This window comes from Salmo salar, chromosome ssa14 (genome assembly GCF_905237065.1).
Source record: "Salmo salar chromosome ssa14, Ssal_v3.1, whole genome shotgun sequence".
In the NCBI taxonomy this organism is placed as follows: Eukaryota; Metazoa; Chordata; class Actinopteri; order Salmoniformes; family Salmonidae; genus Salmo; species Salmo salar.
Window position 1 is genome coordinate 6,569,000 of NC_059455.1, and position 17,511 is coordinate 6,586,510.

A 17,511-nucleotide genomic window follows, 5' to 3' on the forward strand; every position below is an offset into this window, starting at 1 on the left:
ACAACAGTAAATTGTTGTATTATTGTTTCTCCTCACTGTTAGTAAACTTAGCTAGCTAGCTAGTTTACTAGATGGCCAATAACTGTTACTTACAAATGTTTATAATATTATTTTGTATCATGCCTATAATTTTGTCAGTGTGAAAGGCATCCACTGTCATAATCATAACTAATGTCAAGCCTCATCAATTATGTTACTGTAAAAAAGGCCATGCCTGTGCATGTGACTTTCCCTACAGTCCCATTGGAGTGAGTTCTTCCCCTCTCAGGGGTCTATTACCGCCTCTTGGTTTCAGCCAATCTGTGTGCCCGAATGGACATTTGGACTCTGGCTCCTCCCACACTACCTCAGAGTGGTTATTGTCTTCAGCCAATTATGACACAAAGTTTGGCTGGGGACCATGTTTTCAGTGTGTTTTCTAGAAGTGTTTGTATGTGCATCTGCAACGTAAATTGGGCCACTCAGGAACATTTCTTTTCATCATAAATAACTCCCTAGTCGTTGCCGATAATAGGCATACCCATAACATGATGCAGAAGAGTGGTACTCAGAATGTGTTGTGTTGGATTTGACCCAAACATAACGTTTTTTATTCATGACATAATGGTCATTGCTTTGCCAAATTTTTTGCAGTTTTACTTTTGTGCCTTATTGCAAACAGGATGGAATATTTGTTATTCCGTACAGGCTTTCTTCTTTTGGAAAGTATTGTGGAGTAACTACAATGTTGTTGATCCATCCTAATTTTTTCTCCTATCACAGTTATTAAACCCTGTATCACAAAAAATCCGAACTCATCATGAGGGGCCGCAGTTGATCGCGTCTGCTTACCCACACCATTCTGCTGGCGGAGTATACACACACCATTCCAACACAGAATAGCTGCTTTTTAACATATTTCATTACAATTATTTGGAAGGAAAACTATTTCACTCATATTGTAATTAATTATAGGTCATGTTTCATAGAAATCTGGAAACACTGGACAATTACTTTAAGCACATTTTTATTGGAACTCCTGTTAGCCTTAGCATCATTACATACATTCCCTCCCAGGATATTTCAAGCCAGGGATCTGAAAAACAAGCACACGCCAACAAGGGGCCCTGGGCCATCTTCAGGGCCAAGAGATGGCACTCCTCTGAGGCCTGCTTGCCAAATCACTCCAATCGTCCTCCTTGGCATCTTACGAGGGGTTATCAGCGAGCACTCGAGTCTCTTGCCCTTGAAGCCTGTGGAATGTTTGCTGCTTGCCTTGTTTATGGTCAAACATGGCCCTGCAACTGCAGCTCAATGTCACTCACAAGCATCCAGCCAACCAGCTTTGTGGCAGGGCTAGTTTGTCTGCCAGGGAGTGTCCCTCTCTGGGGTTGCATTCCCTGCTGGTGTTGGCTCCACAGTAGCCACTTTATGTCCATGTGTCCAAGACAGCCTGCCGGACTTTTTGCATCATTTTGCACATTTTCTACCTTTTTCCCCCGTCATAAATTTAAAAGCATTGGATTTGGAGTAAGCGTTGACTGGAGGAAATACATGACGGGAAGGGTGCAAGTGCACGCTTGGACGTTCGGGACATTGCTTTTGACTTTTAATGTCTTAATCTTCATTCTTACCTTGAAATAACTCCATGAATGATTTTTCACCTCAATGAAATGTTTGAGTATAGTAGTTTGTCCTGTTAGCATTTTCCTAACATTAGCACCTAATTAGTTTCCATTCATTTGTGCCGGTACTCTACAAACATACCAAAAACTCTTAGCACATACACTACCAGTCAAAAGTTTTAGAACACCTACTCATTCAAGGGTTTTTATTTTTACTATTTTCTACATTATAGAATAATAGTGAAGACATCAAAACTATGACTTTTAAGAAGGCACACCTGTTAATTGAAATGCATTCCAGGTGATTACCTCATGAAGCTGGTTGAGAGAATGCCAAGAGTTTGCAAAGCTGTCATGAAAGCTAAGGGTGACTATTTGAAGAATCTCAAATATAAAATATATTTTGATTTGTTTAACACTTTTTTGGTTACTACATGATTTCATATGTGTTATTTCATCGTTTTTTTTATGTCTTCACTATTATTCTACAATGTAGAAAATAGTAAAATAAAGAAAAACCCTTGAATGAGTAGATGTTCTAAAACTTTTGACTGGTAGTGTACGTCAATCAAACTTATTTAAGGAACTATATCAATCCGGCCCCTGTAGGTCCTATAGATTACTTCAAGGAAGGGAGGAGGGACGGATGTGTTTTCAGAGTGTACAATCAGAGCCCTTGTCTCATCCAGATGCTTTCTACAAACATCGTGCCATAGCTGTGAAGTTCTCCCCAGGTGCTGGCCATGTTCACACATACAGCACATGGAACAGGAAACGCATCATTGCAGTCACTTCCTTTTAATCCAACGCAGCCAGCTAATATATGATTGCCATTTTCTATGTGTCTACCCCAGAGTACAGAACTGTGAATGGTGCTAGTTGTCCTAGGTAATGGACTAAAACGCATGCTAAATAAAGAATCTCCATTGAAATAACCTTTACTTGGCATAATCTGTGTCTTGGAAAGCGGCTTTATGAGTACAGATCCTTCGAATAAATGTTCCTAAAGGTTTAATGAGATGGCCATATAAGGATCTTAGAATATTATACTATAATGAAATTGAAGTTGCGTAGTAGGTTAGCATATTGAAAGAGAACGTACAACCAATAAAGGGATAATGCAAGATTCTGGCAAGCCGTTTTTTACTTACCCGGAGTCAGAAGAACTCATGGATATAGTTTGTTTGTCTGCGCGCAGTATGTAGGAGGTTTAGCGGTACTAGTGTTAGCGTAATGACTGGAAGTCTACAAGTACGGTAGCATACGCTTAATTGCCAGAATCTCACAGTATCCCTTTAAAATGAAATGCTAAAGAATTCGGAGGTTTCCATATCTGCATTAAAATGCATTATACCTGGACACTTTAAGTAAAGTGTTACCGATAACTGAAACAAAACACGACAGAAATAGTATAACGCATTGTGTTTAATGATGAAGCAAAATAATTGCTGCCAAATAAATTATATAAAAAAATATCCACAAGCAACAGTATTGATTTGTACAACAAAGCAAAATAAGCCTTATTTTCAGTAAATCAAGAGTTTGTAAAGTTGTCTAAATGTGTTGTTTCAGTGTCTTCTCTTTTGCCATTGGAAGGATAACACGCCAAATTCAAACACATTCACTGATCTTTGTATGTTTGTCATTTATGACATATGTAATGTTATAAATATCATCATATATGTCATATGTTTGGAACACCACTGCTCTCCAATTTCAGTTTGAAAGAAGTGTTGAACAAAAGAAGCAGGAAAAAAGTCATACCAATTGATTTAACCATTGGAAGACATTTTCAGACTCTTTGAAGTGTTAGTTTCATAATTTTCATAGATTGGTCAAAGTGGTTTATTTTTCTTTGTCATCACCAGTTGTTAGGAAGATTAATCAAGATGCTTTAGTAGAGAATGTCCTAGTAAATTAATCATATTGAAAGCTAATGGTCCTCCTATCTTTGGCGTTACTTTGATTGAGAGACTGTCCGTAGCTATAGTATGTGCTGTTTATGTGTTAAATTTGTCTTGTGTATTGTCTTCTCTTTAAAAAATAGTTTTTTAAATGTAACCTTTATTTAACTACACAAGTCAGTTCAGAACAAATTCTTATTTACAATGACAGCCTACCAAGGAACAGCAGGTTAACTGCCTTGTTCAGGGGCAGAACGACAGACTTTTACCTTGTCAGCTCAGAGATTCGATCCAGCAACCTTTCAGTTATTGGCCCAACGCTCTAACCACTAGGCTACCTGCAGTATCTCTTCACGCAGGCCCAAATGCCAGTTACCGTCAATGTGATCAAGCTGGCAAGAATGTTGGTATAGTGCAAATTTCAACATTCATTATTTTTATATACAAAGACAAAGTAGTTCAGAAATGAATAATAATAATAAACCTTGTTAATAATTATATTAGTGTTTGGCTCCAGTAGCTGGTCAAACCTATGTCTTTCAAGTATCTCTCAACAATAACAATACAAACATTTGAAACACAGACACACATTTGGAGAAAAAAAGTATAAAAAAGTCTACTTTGTATACAATTAAGAAACAAAATACATATAAAGAAACATTAACAAAAATACAACACATTGTAATACTTCATCAGTTGCATAGTTTTTTTTCTTCAGGGAACTGTTCCATTTTCATTGCAGTGCAGAGAAGCAGGAATCACATTGCGCATAAACAGTGATAAGTAGTCCCAATCTTAGTCTCCATTTAACAAAAATATATGATGTATCTCTTTTTTTATCTGAAAGTGCCACATAGACTATTCCGATTTAACGATACCCTGTCAGATAATAAGACAAAACAGACAGATCAGTCATTGAACTCCCCAAAAATGTATTGTCCATCATACCAGTTATATTATGTCCATCATACCAATGGTGCCTTCTTATTATGGATGAGTCTTTACTGCTCTGTACTGTCTCCTACGAGCAGCCGCACTCGTCTACGATCATGTTCTGGATGTCCTTCTTGATGATCTTCTGCTCCTCGTTGTAGTAGAGCATGGACATGGCGCGTAGTCGCGTGGGCACACAGCATGACTTGATGTTCTGGAAAGGCGTGTAGCCCCGCATGCGGTAGTGGTTGATGACAGTGGAGTGAAAGGACAGCGAGGAACCAGTGATGCTGGCTACATGGCTGGGGCAGTCACCCTCGCAGTAGTTGGCGTGGTAGCCCGAGGGTGCGATGATCCAGTCGTTCCAGCCGATGTCCTTGAAGTTGACATAGAACTGCCTCTTGCAGCACATGTGCATCTTGTCGTCGCACTCAAGGCCTCGTCTGGCACGGCGGTGAGCGTGTTCCTCCTTGCCAGGCCGCAGTACGACCATGAGGAACGGCCGGTGGGACTGTTCCTGCTCACATCCCGGTTGCTCATCCTCGGTGGGGACCAAGATGGGTTTGGCACCCACCTCGGTGCACAGTGGGCAGGAGACTCGCAGGTCCAGGACTCTGCCACCGGCATCCAGCAGGGACTGGATGCTGCGTGGCACGGGGAGAGTATGCCAGCCGCTGCGCCGTGTGTCCACCATCTTCTCCGACACCAACTCCTCCTCCTCGCCCTGGGTCTCGGCGAAGGTGGAGGCAGAGCCTGGAGCTTTCAGCTTCTGCCGGCGGCGCTGCAGAAGCTGGATGTTCACTTTTCCCTTGCCTCGCCCTTTCCCCTTGGCCAGCTTCAGGAAGAGCCACACGTTGGCCTGCTCCACCACCGAGAGCTCGCTGCCCTCCTTGGAAATGTCAAAGGTCATGGCAGATGGAGAGTTGCCTAGAGCAGGAAAGGGAATAGGGCATTTAGTCATCACAATGAGAGCAATGCTTCAAATGTTCACAGTCATTTTGGTTAGGCAACGCATGCATGTTTTTGGGGCTCTGCAAAAAAAGTATGTCGAAAAAAGGCTGTACAGAAATGCTGACTGGAGCTGTTCCCCTTTCTGTCCAATAATGTAATTTCATAAAACTATTTCTGTCCTTTTAGGGCACTCCTTTTGGCTTAAGAGCAACACCAGAGGTAAAAGCTGTATAGCCTCTTTAAATCAATTCAAATGCTAACTCTGTGTATTAAATAGAGCTTTGGGCTAAAGGAGAGATACACTATATGACCAAAAAAAAGGTATGTGGACACCTGCTCATCGAACATCTCAATCCAAAATCATAGGCATTAATATGGAGTTGGTCCCCCCTTTGTTGCTATAACAGCCTCCACTCGTTCCACTAGATGTTGGAACATTGCTGCGGGGACTTGCTTCCATTTAGCCACAAGAGCATTAGTGAGGTTGGGCACTGATGTTTGGTGATTAGGCCTGGTCGCAGTCAGCGTTCCAATTCATCCCAAAGGTGTTTGATGGGGTTTAGGCCAGGGCTGTGTGCAGGCCAGAGTTCTTCCACACCGATCTCCACAAACCATTTCTGCATGGAACTCACTTTGTGCACAGGAAACAGGAAAGGGCCTTCCCCAAACTGTTGCCACAAAGTTGGAAGCACAAAATTGTCTACAATGACATTGTAAATCAAATCAAATCATATTTTATTGGTCACATACACGTGATTATCAGATGTTATTGCGGGTGTAGCGAAATGCTTGTGCTTCTAGCTCAGTCAGTGCAGTAATATCTAACAAGTAACATCTAACAATTTAGACAACACATACCCAATATACACAAATCTAAGTAGGAATGAATTAAGACTATATACATACAGTATATAGTTTCATACATTTCAGCAGGACAATATACAGTGGGGGAAAAAAGTATTTGATCCCCTGCTGATTTTGTACGGTTGTCCACTGACAAAGAAATGATCAGTCTATAATTTTAATGGTAGATTTATTTGAACAGTGAGAGACAGAATAACAACAACAAAAAATCCAGAAAAACGCATGTCAAAAATGTTATAAATTGATTTGCATTTTAATGAGGGAAATAAGTATTTGACCCCGTCTCAATCAGAAAGATTACTGGCTCCCAGGTGTCTTTTATACAGGTAACGAGGTGAGATTAGGAGCACGCTCTTAAAGGGAGTGCTCCTAATCTCAGTTTGTTACCTGTATAAAAGACACCTGTCCACAGAAGCAATCAATCAATCAGATTCCAAACTCTCCACCATGGCCAAGACCAAAGAGCTCTCCAAGGATGTCAGGGACAAGATTGTAGACCTACACAAGGCTGGAATGGGCTACAAGACCATCGCCAAGCAGCTTGGTGAAAAGGTGACAACAGTTGGTGCGATTATTCGCAAACGGAAGAAACACAAAAAACTGTCAATCTCCCTCGGCGTGGGGCTCCATGCAAGATCTCACCTCGTGGAGTTACAATGATCATGAGAATGGTGAGGAATCAGCCCAGAAGTACACGGGAGGATCTTGTCAATGATCTCAAGGCAGCTGGGACCATAGTCACCAAGAAAACAATTGGTAACGCACTACGCCGTGAAGGACTGAAATCCTACAGCGCCCGCTAGGTCCCCCTGCTCAAGAAAGCGGATATACATGCCCGTCTGAAGTTTGCCAATGAACATCTGAATGATTCAGAGGACAACTGGGAAAAAGTGTTGTGGTCAGATGAGACCAAAATGGAGCTCGTTGGCATCAACTCAACTCGCCGTGTTTGGAGGAGGAGAAATGATGCCTATGACCCCAAGAACACCATCCCCTCCGTCAAACATGGAGGTGGAAACATTATGCTTTGGGGGTGTTTTTCTGCTAAGGGGACAGGACAACTTCACCGCATCAAAGGGACGATAGACGGGGCCATGTACCGTCAAATCTTGGGTGAGAACCTCCTTCCCTCAGCCAGGGCATTGAAAATGGGTCGTGGATGAGTATTCCAGCATGACAATGACCCAAAACACACGGCCAAAGGCAACAAAGGAGTGGCTCAAGAAGAAGCACATTAAGGTCCTGGAGTGGCCTAGCCAGTCTCCAGACCTTAATCATCCCATAGAAAATCTGTGGAGGGAGCTGAAGGCTCGAGTTGCCAAACGTCAGCCTCAAAACCTTAATGACTTGGAGAAGATCTGCAAAGAGGAATGGGACAAAATCCCTCCTGAGATGTGTGCAAACCTGGTGGCCAACTACAAGAAACGTCTGACCTCTGCGATTGCCAACAAGGGTTTTGCCACCAAGTACTAAGTCATGTTTTGCAGAGGGGTCAAATACTTATTTCCCTCATTAAAATGCAAATCATTTTATAACATTTTGACATGCATTTTTCTGGATTTTTTTGTTGTTATTTTGTCTCTCACTGTTCAAATAAACCTACCATTAAAATTATAGACTGATCATTTCTTTGTCAGTGGGCAAACGTACAAAATCAGCAGGGGATCAAATACTTTTTCCCCTCACTGTATGGACGAGCGATGTCAGAGCAGAATGGACTAAGATACAGTAGAATAGTATAGAATACAGTATATACATATGAAATGAGTAATGCAAGATATCGAAACATTATTAAGTGAATGAGATACCGTAGAATAGTATAGAAAACAGTATATACATATGAGATGAGTAATGCCAGATATGTAAACATTATTAAAGTGACTAGTGTTCCATTCCTTAAAGTGACCAGTGATTTCTAGTCTATGCCTGTAGGCAGCAGCCTCGAATGTGCTAGTGATGGCTGTTTAACAGTCTGATGGCCTTGAGATAGAAGCTGATTTTCAGCCTCTCGGTCCCAGCTTTGATGCACCTGTAATGACCTCGTCTTCTGGCTGATAGTGGGTTGAACAGGCAGTGGCTCGGGTGGTTGATGTCCTTGATGATCTTTTTGGCCTTCCTGTGACATCGGGTGCTGTAGGTGTCCTGGAGGGCGGGTAGTTTGCCCCCGGTAATGAGTTGGGCAGACTGCACCACCTGCAACCACAAGGCTCTCCAGAGGGTGGTGCAGTCTGCCCAACTCATTACCGGGGGCAAACTACCCGTACCAGGCGGTGTTGCCGTACAAGGCGGTGATACAGCCTGACAGGATGCTTTCAATTGCGCATCTGTAAAAGTTTGTGAGGGGTTTAGGCGACAAGCCAAAGTTGCCGTACCAGGCGATGATACAGCCTGACAGGATGCTTTCAATTGCGCATCTGTAAAAGTTTGTGAGGGTTTTAGGCGACAAGCCAAATTTATTTAGCCTCCTGAGGTTGAAGAGGCTCTGTTACTCTGTCTGTGTGGGTGGTCCATTTCAATTTGTCAGTGATGTGTACACCAAGGAACTTGAAGCTTTCCACCTTCTCCACTGCGGTCCCGTTGATGTTAATAGAGGGGTGCACCCTCTACTGTTTTCTGAAGTCCACGATCATCTCCTTTGTTTTGTTGACGTTGTATGCTTTAGCGTTAAGGTTTCTCTTCACTGGAACTAAGGTGCCTAGCCAGAACCATGAAAAACAGCCCCAGACCATTATTCTTCCTCCACAAAACTTTATAGCTGACATTATGTATTGGGGCAGGTAGCGTTCTCCTGGCATCCGCCAAACCCAGATTCGTCCGTCGGACTGCCAGATGGTGAAGCGTGATTCATCCCTCCAGAGAATAGGTTTCCACTGCTCCAGAGTCTAATGGCGGCGATCTTTACACCACTCCAGTCAACGCTTGGCATTGCGCATGGTGATGTTAGGCTTGTATGTGGCTGCTCGGCCATAGAAACCCATTTGGTGAAGCTCCCGACTAATAGTTTTTTGTCGTTTTTTGGGGGGGGTGGATCTTGTGCAATGTTGGTTCCAGAGGCAGTTTGGAACTCGGTAGTGAGTGTTGCAACCGAGGACAGATGATTTTTATGCGCTACACGCTTCAGCACTCGATGGTCCCATTCTGTGAGCTTGTGTGGCCTACCACTTTGTGGCTGAGCTGTTGTTGCTCCAATACATTTCCACTTCCCAATAACAGCACTTACAGTTGAATGGGGCAGCTCTAGTAGGGCAGAAATTTGACTAACTGACTTGTTGTAAAGGTGGTATCCTATGACGGTTCCACGGTGAAAGTCACTGAGCTCCTCTTTAAGGTCATTCTAATGCCAATGTTTGTCTATGGAGATTGCATGGCTGTGTGCTCGATTTTATACACCAGTCAGCAACGGGCATGGCTGAAATAGCCAAAACCACTCATTTGAAGGGGTGTCCACATACTTTTGTATATATAGTGTATTATGCATGCTATTGACAGTGGACAGTCCATTCTATCCAAACTCCATACTCTGTACAAGACTGTATTTGTTCAAGGTCTGTCATGTCTGATTAGGTGGGCTCGGATGTATCTTCCCCAGTCACTTTGGCATCTGTTTACTTTGGAAAGCAATGGGCTATGGGAGGGTTGTTGTGAGCCTGGTTACACTTTATAATAACCTCCTAGTTACTTTCATGAATAAACTGTATGTTTGGGTCCTGGAGATGCAGTGATTGGACATGTGTACGGTGTCCATATTAGGACAGCCTCATGGACACCAATTGGACATAATTATTGTCTGATATGGCTATTGTTCACGCTTAAATGCTTAAAAAATATATTATAATAAATGTTATACAAACTTATGAATTTAATGTTTATATTGCTTAGAATAAATGTTTTCAAATAAAATACTAATGTACTCATCCTTATTCATGAAAGCTCTTATAAAGTGTTATTTCTAAAACAGATCCCCCTTTAATCTCATACTCTCAAACAAACTTGAGTTAATCAGAGCGTGTAGGACATTCTAACCCACAACACAAACTGTCTTCTTTAATCTCTCTGAGTCCTGCAGGATTGAGAGGGCCTTTGTGGGTTGTTCACACGCCACAGTCCTGGGTCATGTCCAGTAGGGAGAACATTTTTTGATAGGAAGAGGTAACTACCTGAACTTGTCCAATAAGAAACACTTGTTTCGGCCTACATTTTAAAATGGACCCAGGAGTGGTGGCCTATCTACAGAGAGCTACTGAGAAGTTTCTCTCCACTGTCACCACGCTGCAATTGAGACAAAGGTCAACCGTGTGCAACCCGTCACGTAACAACACACATCCCAACACACATCCCCATATGCCAGCCCATCTCACATTGCACACCTGTTCTAAGGAAAGAGGCACAACGCTGGAAAGAGGCACAATTCAGACACTTCATTCAGGATAAAGTGGAGTTAGCCTGCCCAGGAGCAGGTTAGAGCTGAAGGATTTCTTGCCATAGAAATGTACCTGCATGGGTAAAAGGTGAGCCACCTTGGTGTCAACGGTTATCCCAAGTTGAACTCAGAATTTACCAAAGTTAGCTCGCTAACTATCCCACGAAGAAGTATACCCCTCAGATCATGACATGGAATAACAACAGATAAATCATCTTTGGGTGACCACAACAATGGATACTTTGTCCTGGACTAAATTCAATTGTGCCCATGTATAGAATTCCTCCATTACATCTCACTAAATTAAAGTTCAACCCTCTCCTGTAGCACTTCCAGTGTCCAGTATAAGATAGCACTTCAAAAATGCGCATGAGGATCTGCACAGCAAAAGTGGTTAATCATCTGTAATGTTATAACTATTAGTGTTCAATACTTTTAACACACACAGTGTTATTTTAACCCTCTAGTTTTAAAACACGTTTTAAAAATGTACACTCAAAAATGTCTATAGCTACCCAGCTAGCACGTTTGGTTCCTTGAAAGTTGTGGAAACGTTCGATTTTGGTTTCACATTGGTTCTAGGAACAAAGCCATATGTTTCCTGACCAGTAAAACTGAATGTGTTCTCGGACCATTTGAGGAATTTTCGTGCTCAGCTGGTGCTCAGCGGTGTCCTGGGAAACGCACCAAATTTATCACGGACAAATAGGACAACTACTTTAGCTAACCAAACAAAGCACAGTCACCACCAAAACAGTCCGGGTTGTACATTTTTGGGGGGTGCTTTTGGGGGCTTTTGTACTGAAAAGGGAGCAACTCATATCTCATATGGATATGGATATGCATGTACAGTAAAACCAAACAACACTAAATTTATTCATACTTTTTCGACAACAGAAATCCCTCCCTCCCTAGCAAGGCTCTCTATCTCTTTTTCCTTTTACTTGTAATGAATGAATCAATAAACAAAACAGGGAGAATAGAATAGCTTGAAAGCGAAGCGCCTCTAAATATATTTGGCTAGATAGCACAGCAGATAAAAAAAAGAAAAGCATCTTCATCTTCCAAGATATCTCAGTCGGCGAGGAAAGACCATCGCCACTACAGGAATGTCATTAACGATGTGTTATTGGTTCCTGACTATTCATTCAGAGAAGACAGTAGTGCTGATTGCTGTGAGAGGTGGCAGGCGTCTCTCTCTCTCCCTCTCTCTCCCCCTCTCTCTCTCTGTCCCCTCCCTTCTCACTATTTTGGTCCTCTCCCTCTCTCTCTCTTTCTCTCTTGGTCCCCCCTCTTTTTCTGTTTCTCTTTATTCTTTCTCTTTTTCTCCCTCTCTATCCTCTCTCTCTCTCCCCCATCCCCATATCCACTTATAGCCTCCACAGTAATTATTTGGCCCCATATTTGGATGAATGAAGGGATTATGTACGGTTAGGAACCCCGCAGGTATGTCGGTCGGGCCCTTCGCCCCCCCCCCCGGCGCATCGTTAATGCCCCCCTAATTTCACCGGCACTTTTTTATCCAAGGTTCATACAAAAGGGTGGTTATTTAAAGCACCAAGCCATTATGCACGTTTATGTAAGCAAACAAGCAGAAGAAGAATGCGCTTTGTCACACGCTGGTTGCGCCGCTCTGCTGCCATACACAATGGCCAACCCGCAATCAGGAGAGCCTCCAGAATCAGAGCATCCCCCTCGTTGCCGTGGTGTGCAGCGCATGAGAGCATGCTGTTGCACGTGGAGGGTATACATGTAGTTCCGATGCATTGTATTAAAACTTTCCTATTGTTGTTTTCGCATCGTTGTCTGATCTCATCTCTGATTCATCCACTTCACACCTGCATATGAAAATTCCCAACTATAGATGTGAACGTGGTTGACGTATCTCAATCAAGTGGTTGACCCGCTGTTGTAAAATTCTGAAAACCCGAGGCCTAAAATGCAAAAACGTGTCTACTTTCAGTTCCTACGCGCTGAACACAGATACAATAGGACACAGTTGTACTGTGAAGTTTTCTGTATCGATACATAGTGCCACAAGACTTCACCAACGAAACGCTGGGTATAAATTAAACTGGGTTAGGTCTCATTCAGAGCCTGATCTTGTGGCAGCGTTGGTAGGACGGCAGTAGCTTTAAGGCCGATTGGCCCCAACTGCCAGACAATTGATTCCCTGCAAACTCCCTGCCTAGGAATTCCCACAGCCAACAGCCTAGGTTTTTTTATACACACAATTACCAGGTGATTCAATCAAGCAGTATGCGGTACATTGGTTAATAGACCAATAACAAATAAAGTTCCAAACCTCTGCCGATAACAGATCGTTTTCAGTTTCCCCTCCCAACTCAGAGCACTCCAAGCTAAATTCTTGCATGATATTTTTTTTTTAGCAAAAGTAATTTTAATGGAAATCTATTACAGTAAGGTACTTAATTGTAACCCAGAAATGATTTGATATTGATATTTTTAAAAATGGCTGCATTGGGCCTTTAAACTGTTGGGGTGTAGGGGGCAGTATTTTCACGGCCGGATGAAAAAAGTACCCAATTTAAACAGGCTACTACTCTGGCACAAAAAATAGAATATGCATATAATTTGTATATTTGGATAGAGAACACTCTGAAGTTTCTAAAACTGTTTGAATGGTATCTGTGAGTATAACAGAACTCATATGGCAGGCAAAAACCTGAGAAAAATCCAAGCAGGAAGTGGAAAGTCTGAGAATTGTAGTTCTCCTTTTGATTCTCTATCAAAACTACAGTGTCTGTGGGGTGACGTTGCACTTCGTAAGGCTTCCATGGGCTGTCAACAGCCTTCAGAAAGTGGTTTGAGCATTTTCCTGTCACTGGGCAGATAATAGGAGCTCAGTTACTGAGTGGACTGCCTGGCAACAAAGGGATTGGATATGCTCGGTCGCGCGAGTGCGCCGTTCCTTCTTTTTCTTCTTGAATGAATATGCTATTGTCCAGTTGGAATATTATCGTAATTTTATGTTAAAAATACCATAAAGATTGATTTTAAACAGCATTTGACATGCTTCTAAGTACGTTAATGGAACATTTTGACTTTTCGTCTCTGGTACTATGCCTTTGGATAGTGACCTGAACGCACAAACAAAACGGAGGTATTTGGACATGAATATGGATTATTTCGAACAAAAACAACATTTCTTGTGGAAGTAGCAGTCCTGGGAGTGCATTCTGACGAAGATCAGCAAAGACAATATTTCTAATACTAATTCTGAGTTTAGGTTGCCCCGAACTTGGCGGGTGTCTGTATAGCTCGCTGTGATGGCTGAGCTATGTACTCAGAATATTGAAAAATGTGCTTTTGCCGTAAAGCTATTTTAAAATCTGACACAGCGGTTGCATCCAGGAGTAGTCTATCTATAATTCTTTAAAAATTATTATATATTTTGTCAACGTTTATGATGAGTATTTTTGTAAATTGATGTGCACATTCACCGGGTGTTTTGGTGGGAATACATTTTCTGAACATCACGCGCCAATGTAAAATACTGGTTTTGGATATAAATATGAACTTTATCAAACAAAACATACATGTATTGTGTAACATAATGTCCTAGGAGTGTCATCTGATGGAGATCGTCAAAGCTTAGTGCTTCATTTAGCTGTGTTTTGGGTTTTATTGACACATGTCCTTGCTTGGAAAATGGCTGTGTGATTATTTTTGTCTATGTACATCTCCTAACATAATCTAATGTTTTGCTTTCGCTGTAAAGCCTTTTTGAAATTGGACAATGTGGTTACATCAAGGAGAAGTGTATCTTTAAAATGGTGTAAAATAGTTGTATGTTTGAGAAAGTTGAATTATGACATTTTGTTGTTTTTGAATTTGCCGCCCTGATATTTCACTGGCTGTGTCCCGCAGGTGGGATGCTAGCGTCCCACGTAGCCCATAGAAGTTAACGCTTACCCTAACCGTAGCCCTAACCTCAACCCTTGGCACAATCCTTGTTTTAAAACTAACCCTAGCCTTAGCAAGCAGTTGCTTATCAACAGATTGTTTGCTGATGGATTGACCATCTGCAGATTATCTATATGGAACTATACAAATAAAGTGTTACCCAAGTCACTACCACGTTTAAATCAGCAAGACCAACAAAGTGTGACCGAATTCGCTACCCTGTTTAAATTGACAAGACCTACAGCGGAGAAATGTATATGATTTTCCTGGATATGGCTATGGAGAAATGAATTGTTACCATTGATGTGCCCGAACACATACACACTAACTCCAAGAGAGGAGGATGAGGAACAGGCACACACTAATACTCATGGTTATTGACACACTCACTAACATACAGGTTATTGAGCATTTGAGAGAATATTAATTTAGTCATGAATTATAGTCCATCTTGAACTACATTTATACACATCTAGCGTGTCACATAATTTACAATTCCTTGTTCTTAATCTCATACCAACATTTCATGTAACATTTATTTAACCCGGCAAGCCGGCTAAGAACAAATTCTTATTTCCAATGATGACCTGGCAAACATATTTTTCAAAATCTTTAAGTGCTCTCTAGTAGCTGAGTACACACTGAAATAGTTGGAGTCAAAAGCCGCATTCGACGCTCGCTTAAGCGTGGGGAACTCGTGCTAGCTAAGGATGCCAAGGCACGTGGGTAGTGGGTGCGCATAACCCCCGAACAAAGAAATTGCAAAGGGACGTCAATAGTTTAATCTAAGCCGTGTTGACTTCAAGTTTGAAGAGAAAGCCTTAAGCACCACAGACACACGTCAATATTGAAACAGATCCATTGAAATGCTCAGTCTGATCGTGATGATACAAATGTAAATATATTTACATACACAGCTCTGATTGGTCGATAGGATCGTCTAGACTCTAGAGCCTACCCAGCTTAGACCTTCAAAGTAGGAGGATGCATATGCAAATAAAAGATGACTGGTCATTGGTCAGAATAATCAGATCAGATTGTGAAAAATTCCATCTCACCTAAACAGGCTGAAATTCCAGGAGTTTTTTTTTAAGGCTCTTAAACTAAAAGGGTATTATCATAATTTTACAACTTCAGAGTGTTATTTCAACCTCATAGTGTGAAAATATAATTTAAAAAAATTTAACATTTTTGGGACTGCACTGCCCTTTTAAACAACTGTTTCCACTGGTTTACCTGTTATTTATCAGGAAATAATTATGTGATAACAGTGAGTACTTTCAGGTACTATTACAAAGGATTAATGGTGCCGAGTGGTGCTTCTTTAAATGAGTCAAACAAATCAAGAAAGTAATTGATGATATTACTGTAACTGCTAACCACACAAACACAGAGGCACACAAAATCGCTGACTCACCTGGCTCGGCAAAGGTGATGATTTCGGAGGGCGGCTCGGGCGGCGCCGCCCACTCACCGCCAGCGCCCCCCGGTCCCTCCTCCTGGATCTCCACCCTGCCGTCCTCACCCACACGGCCCACGTGTAGTTTCTTGATGGCGTTGAGCAGGGCAGCGCGCGGCACCGGGTGCGTGACGTTGGGCCGTGCATTCAGGTGGAGCATGTTGAGGATGTGCCGCTTCACCGCTTCCACCATGTCCGTCTGGCCCGAAGTCTGAGCCAAAGCCAAAGACACAGATTCAGATTCTGATTCAAATCCAGGAGGGACCGGGTCATAACCCCTCCTCATCTGGGCCAGTACACAGGACGGACAGTGTGTCACCTGGGTCTCCTCCACCAGCCCCTGCTCTGGCATGGCCACATCCACCGCTGCCAGTGGTCCAGCCAAAGTAGGGGAGCCACATCCTGTCTGAAGCCTGGCGAGAAGCAACGCCAGCACCCCGGCCAACGCGGCTAACGAGGGCATCCTGTGCCACAGAACGCCGACTCACACACGTGCACACACTCCTTGGAGAAGGGTGAGTAGAGGACAGCGGCACCCGCGGCGAGGGTGACGAAAGAGAAGCAGCACACCGGACAGCTCTCCTCACCTTATCTCTCCCGATTCACAAGGTGTTGATGGGGTTTCACCGACACCAACAAAGCACTTGTGTGGGAGACAGAAATAACAAGTTTGAGGAAAGTACAATCCTTCTCTGAGAGAGGTGATGCTAGCTTCAAAAAGTTGGATGTTGGAAAGTAGAGATTTGAGACCAGGCAATGCCCTTGTATTACTCCTATGGGGTAAAGCACTTTACCATCATTACTTGGTCCTCACAAACTAGGTCTTTGCTCCAGTCCACATAAACCACTTCTCCTGTCAATTCCAGAAAAGCAAGCTCTCGGCTTTGTAAAACCCTTCCTCTTGTTTTGTCCAGTTGGTAAAATAAGGTTTACTGTCTAAAAACAGAATATCTTGTCCAGTCTTTGTAAAAAATGAAGTGTTTGGGAGAGTGTGCACTCTAGTTTAGTCCTTGCAAAAAGAAGTGTGGTGGTGTCCTGTCCTGCTGATATGCACAGCACTGGAGAAGCCTCAGAGAGCTCACTATATCGGAGTTGAATGGCTTTGTAGAAGTGGGCAGGGTTAGAGTGCCTCTCACTCTCACCACTCTCTCTTTTGCCTCTCACTGTAATTATACCTCCCTCCCTTTCTTTATCCCTCCCTCTATACCCCCCATTACTACTGTGTGTTTCATTACTTCCAAATCACAACTATGTGTTCATCCTTTTAAATTTTAACTAACAAGTTAAACTTCAGGCAAACACAAGAGTCAGTCAGGTCACATCCACAAGTTAGTCTATGTTTTTTGCTTTAATTTTCTTTCTCTGTTTTGCTATCTTTCTATATAGTGTCTGCATTGGATGGTTTTTGTAGCATGCTTGTGGGGTTTTCTTGCACGTCACGATGGAGGA

General features: G+C 42.5%; 1 protein-coding gene across 1 annotated transcript; it reads right to left on the reverse strand.

Annotated features, from left to right (window-relative positions):
• Window positions 1-4,098: 4,098 nt before the first annotated feature.
• On the reverse strand, window positions 4,099-17,134 carry LOC106568683 (inhibin beta A chain-like). The gene is made up of 2 exons (XM_014139210.2): window positions 16,021-17,134; window positions 4,099-5,368 (listed from the first exon to the last, which is right to left on the reverse strand). Exons 1-2 carry the CDS (start codon window positions 16,523-16,525, stop codon window positions 4,530-4,532), a joined length of 1,344 nt encoding a protein of 447 aa, XP_013994685.2. The 5' UTR covers window positions 16,526-17,134; the 3' UTR covers window positions 4,099-4,529.
• Window positions 17,135-17,511: the final 377 nt, after the last annotated feature.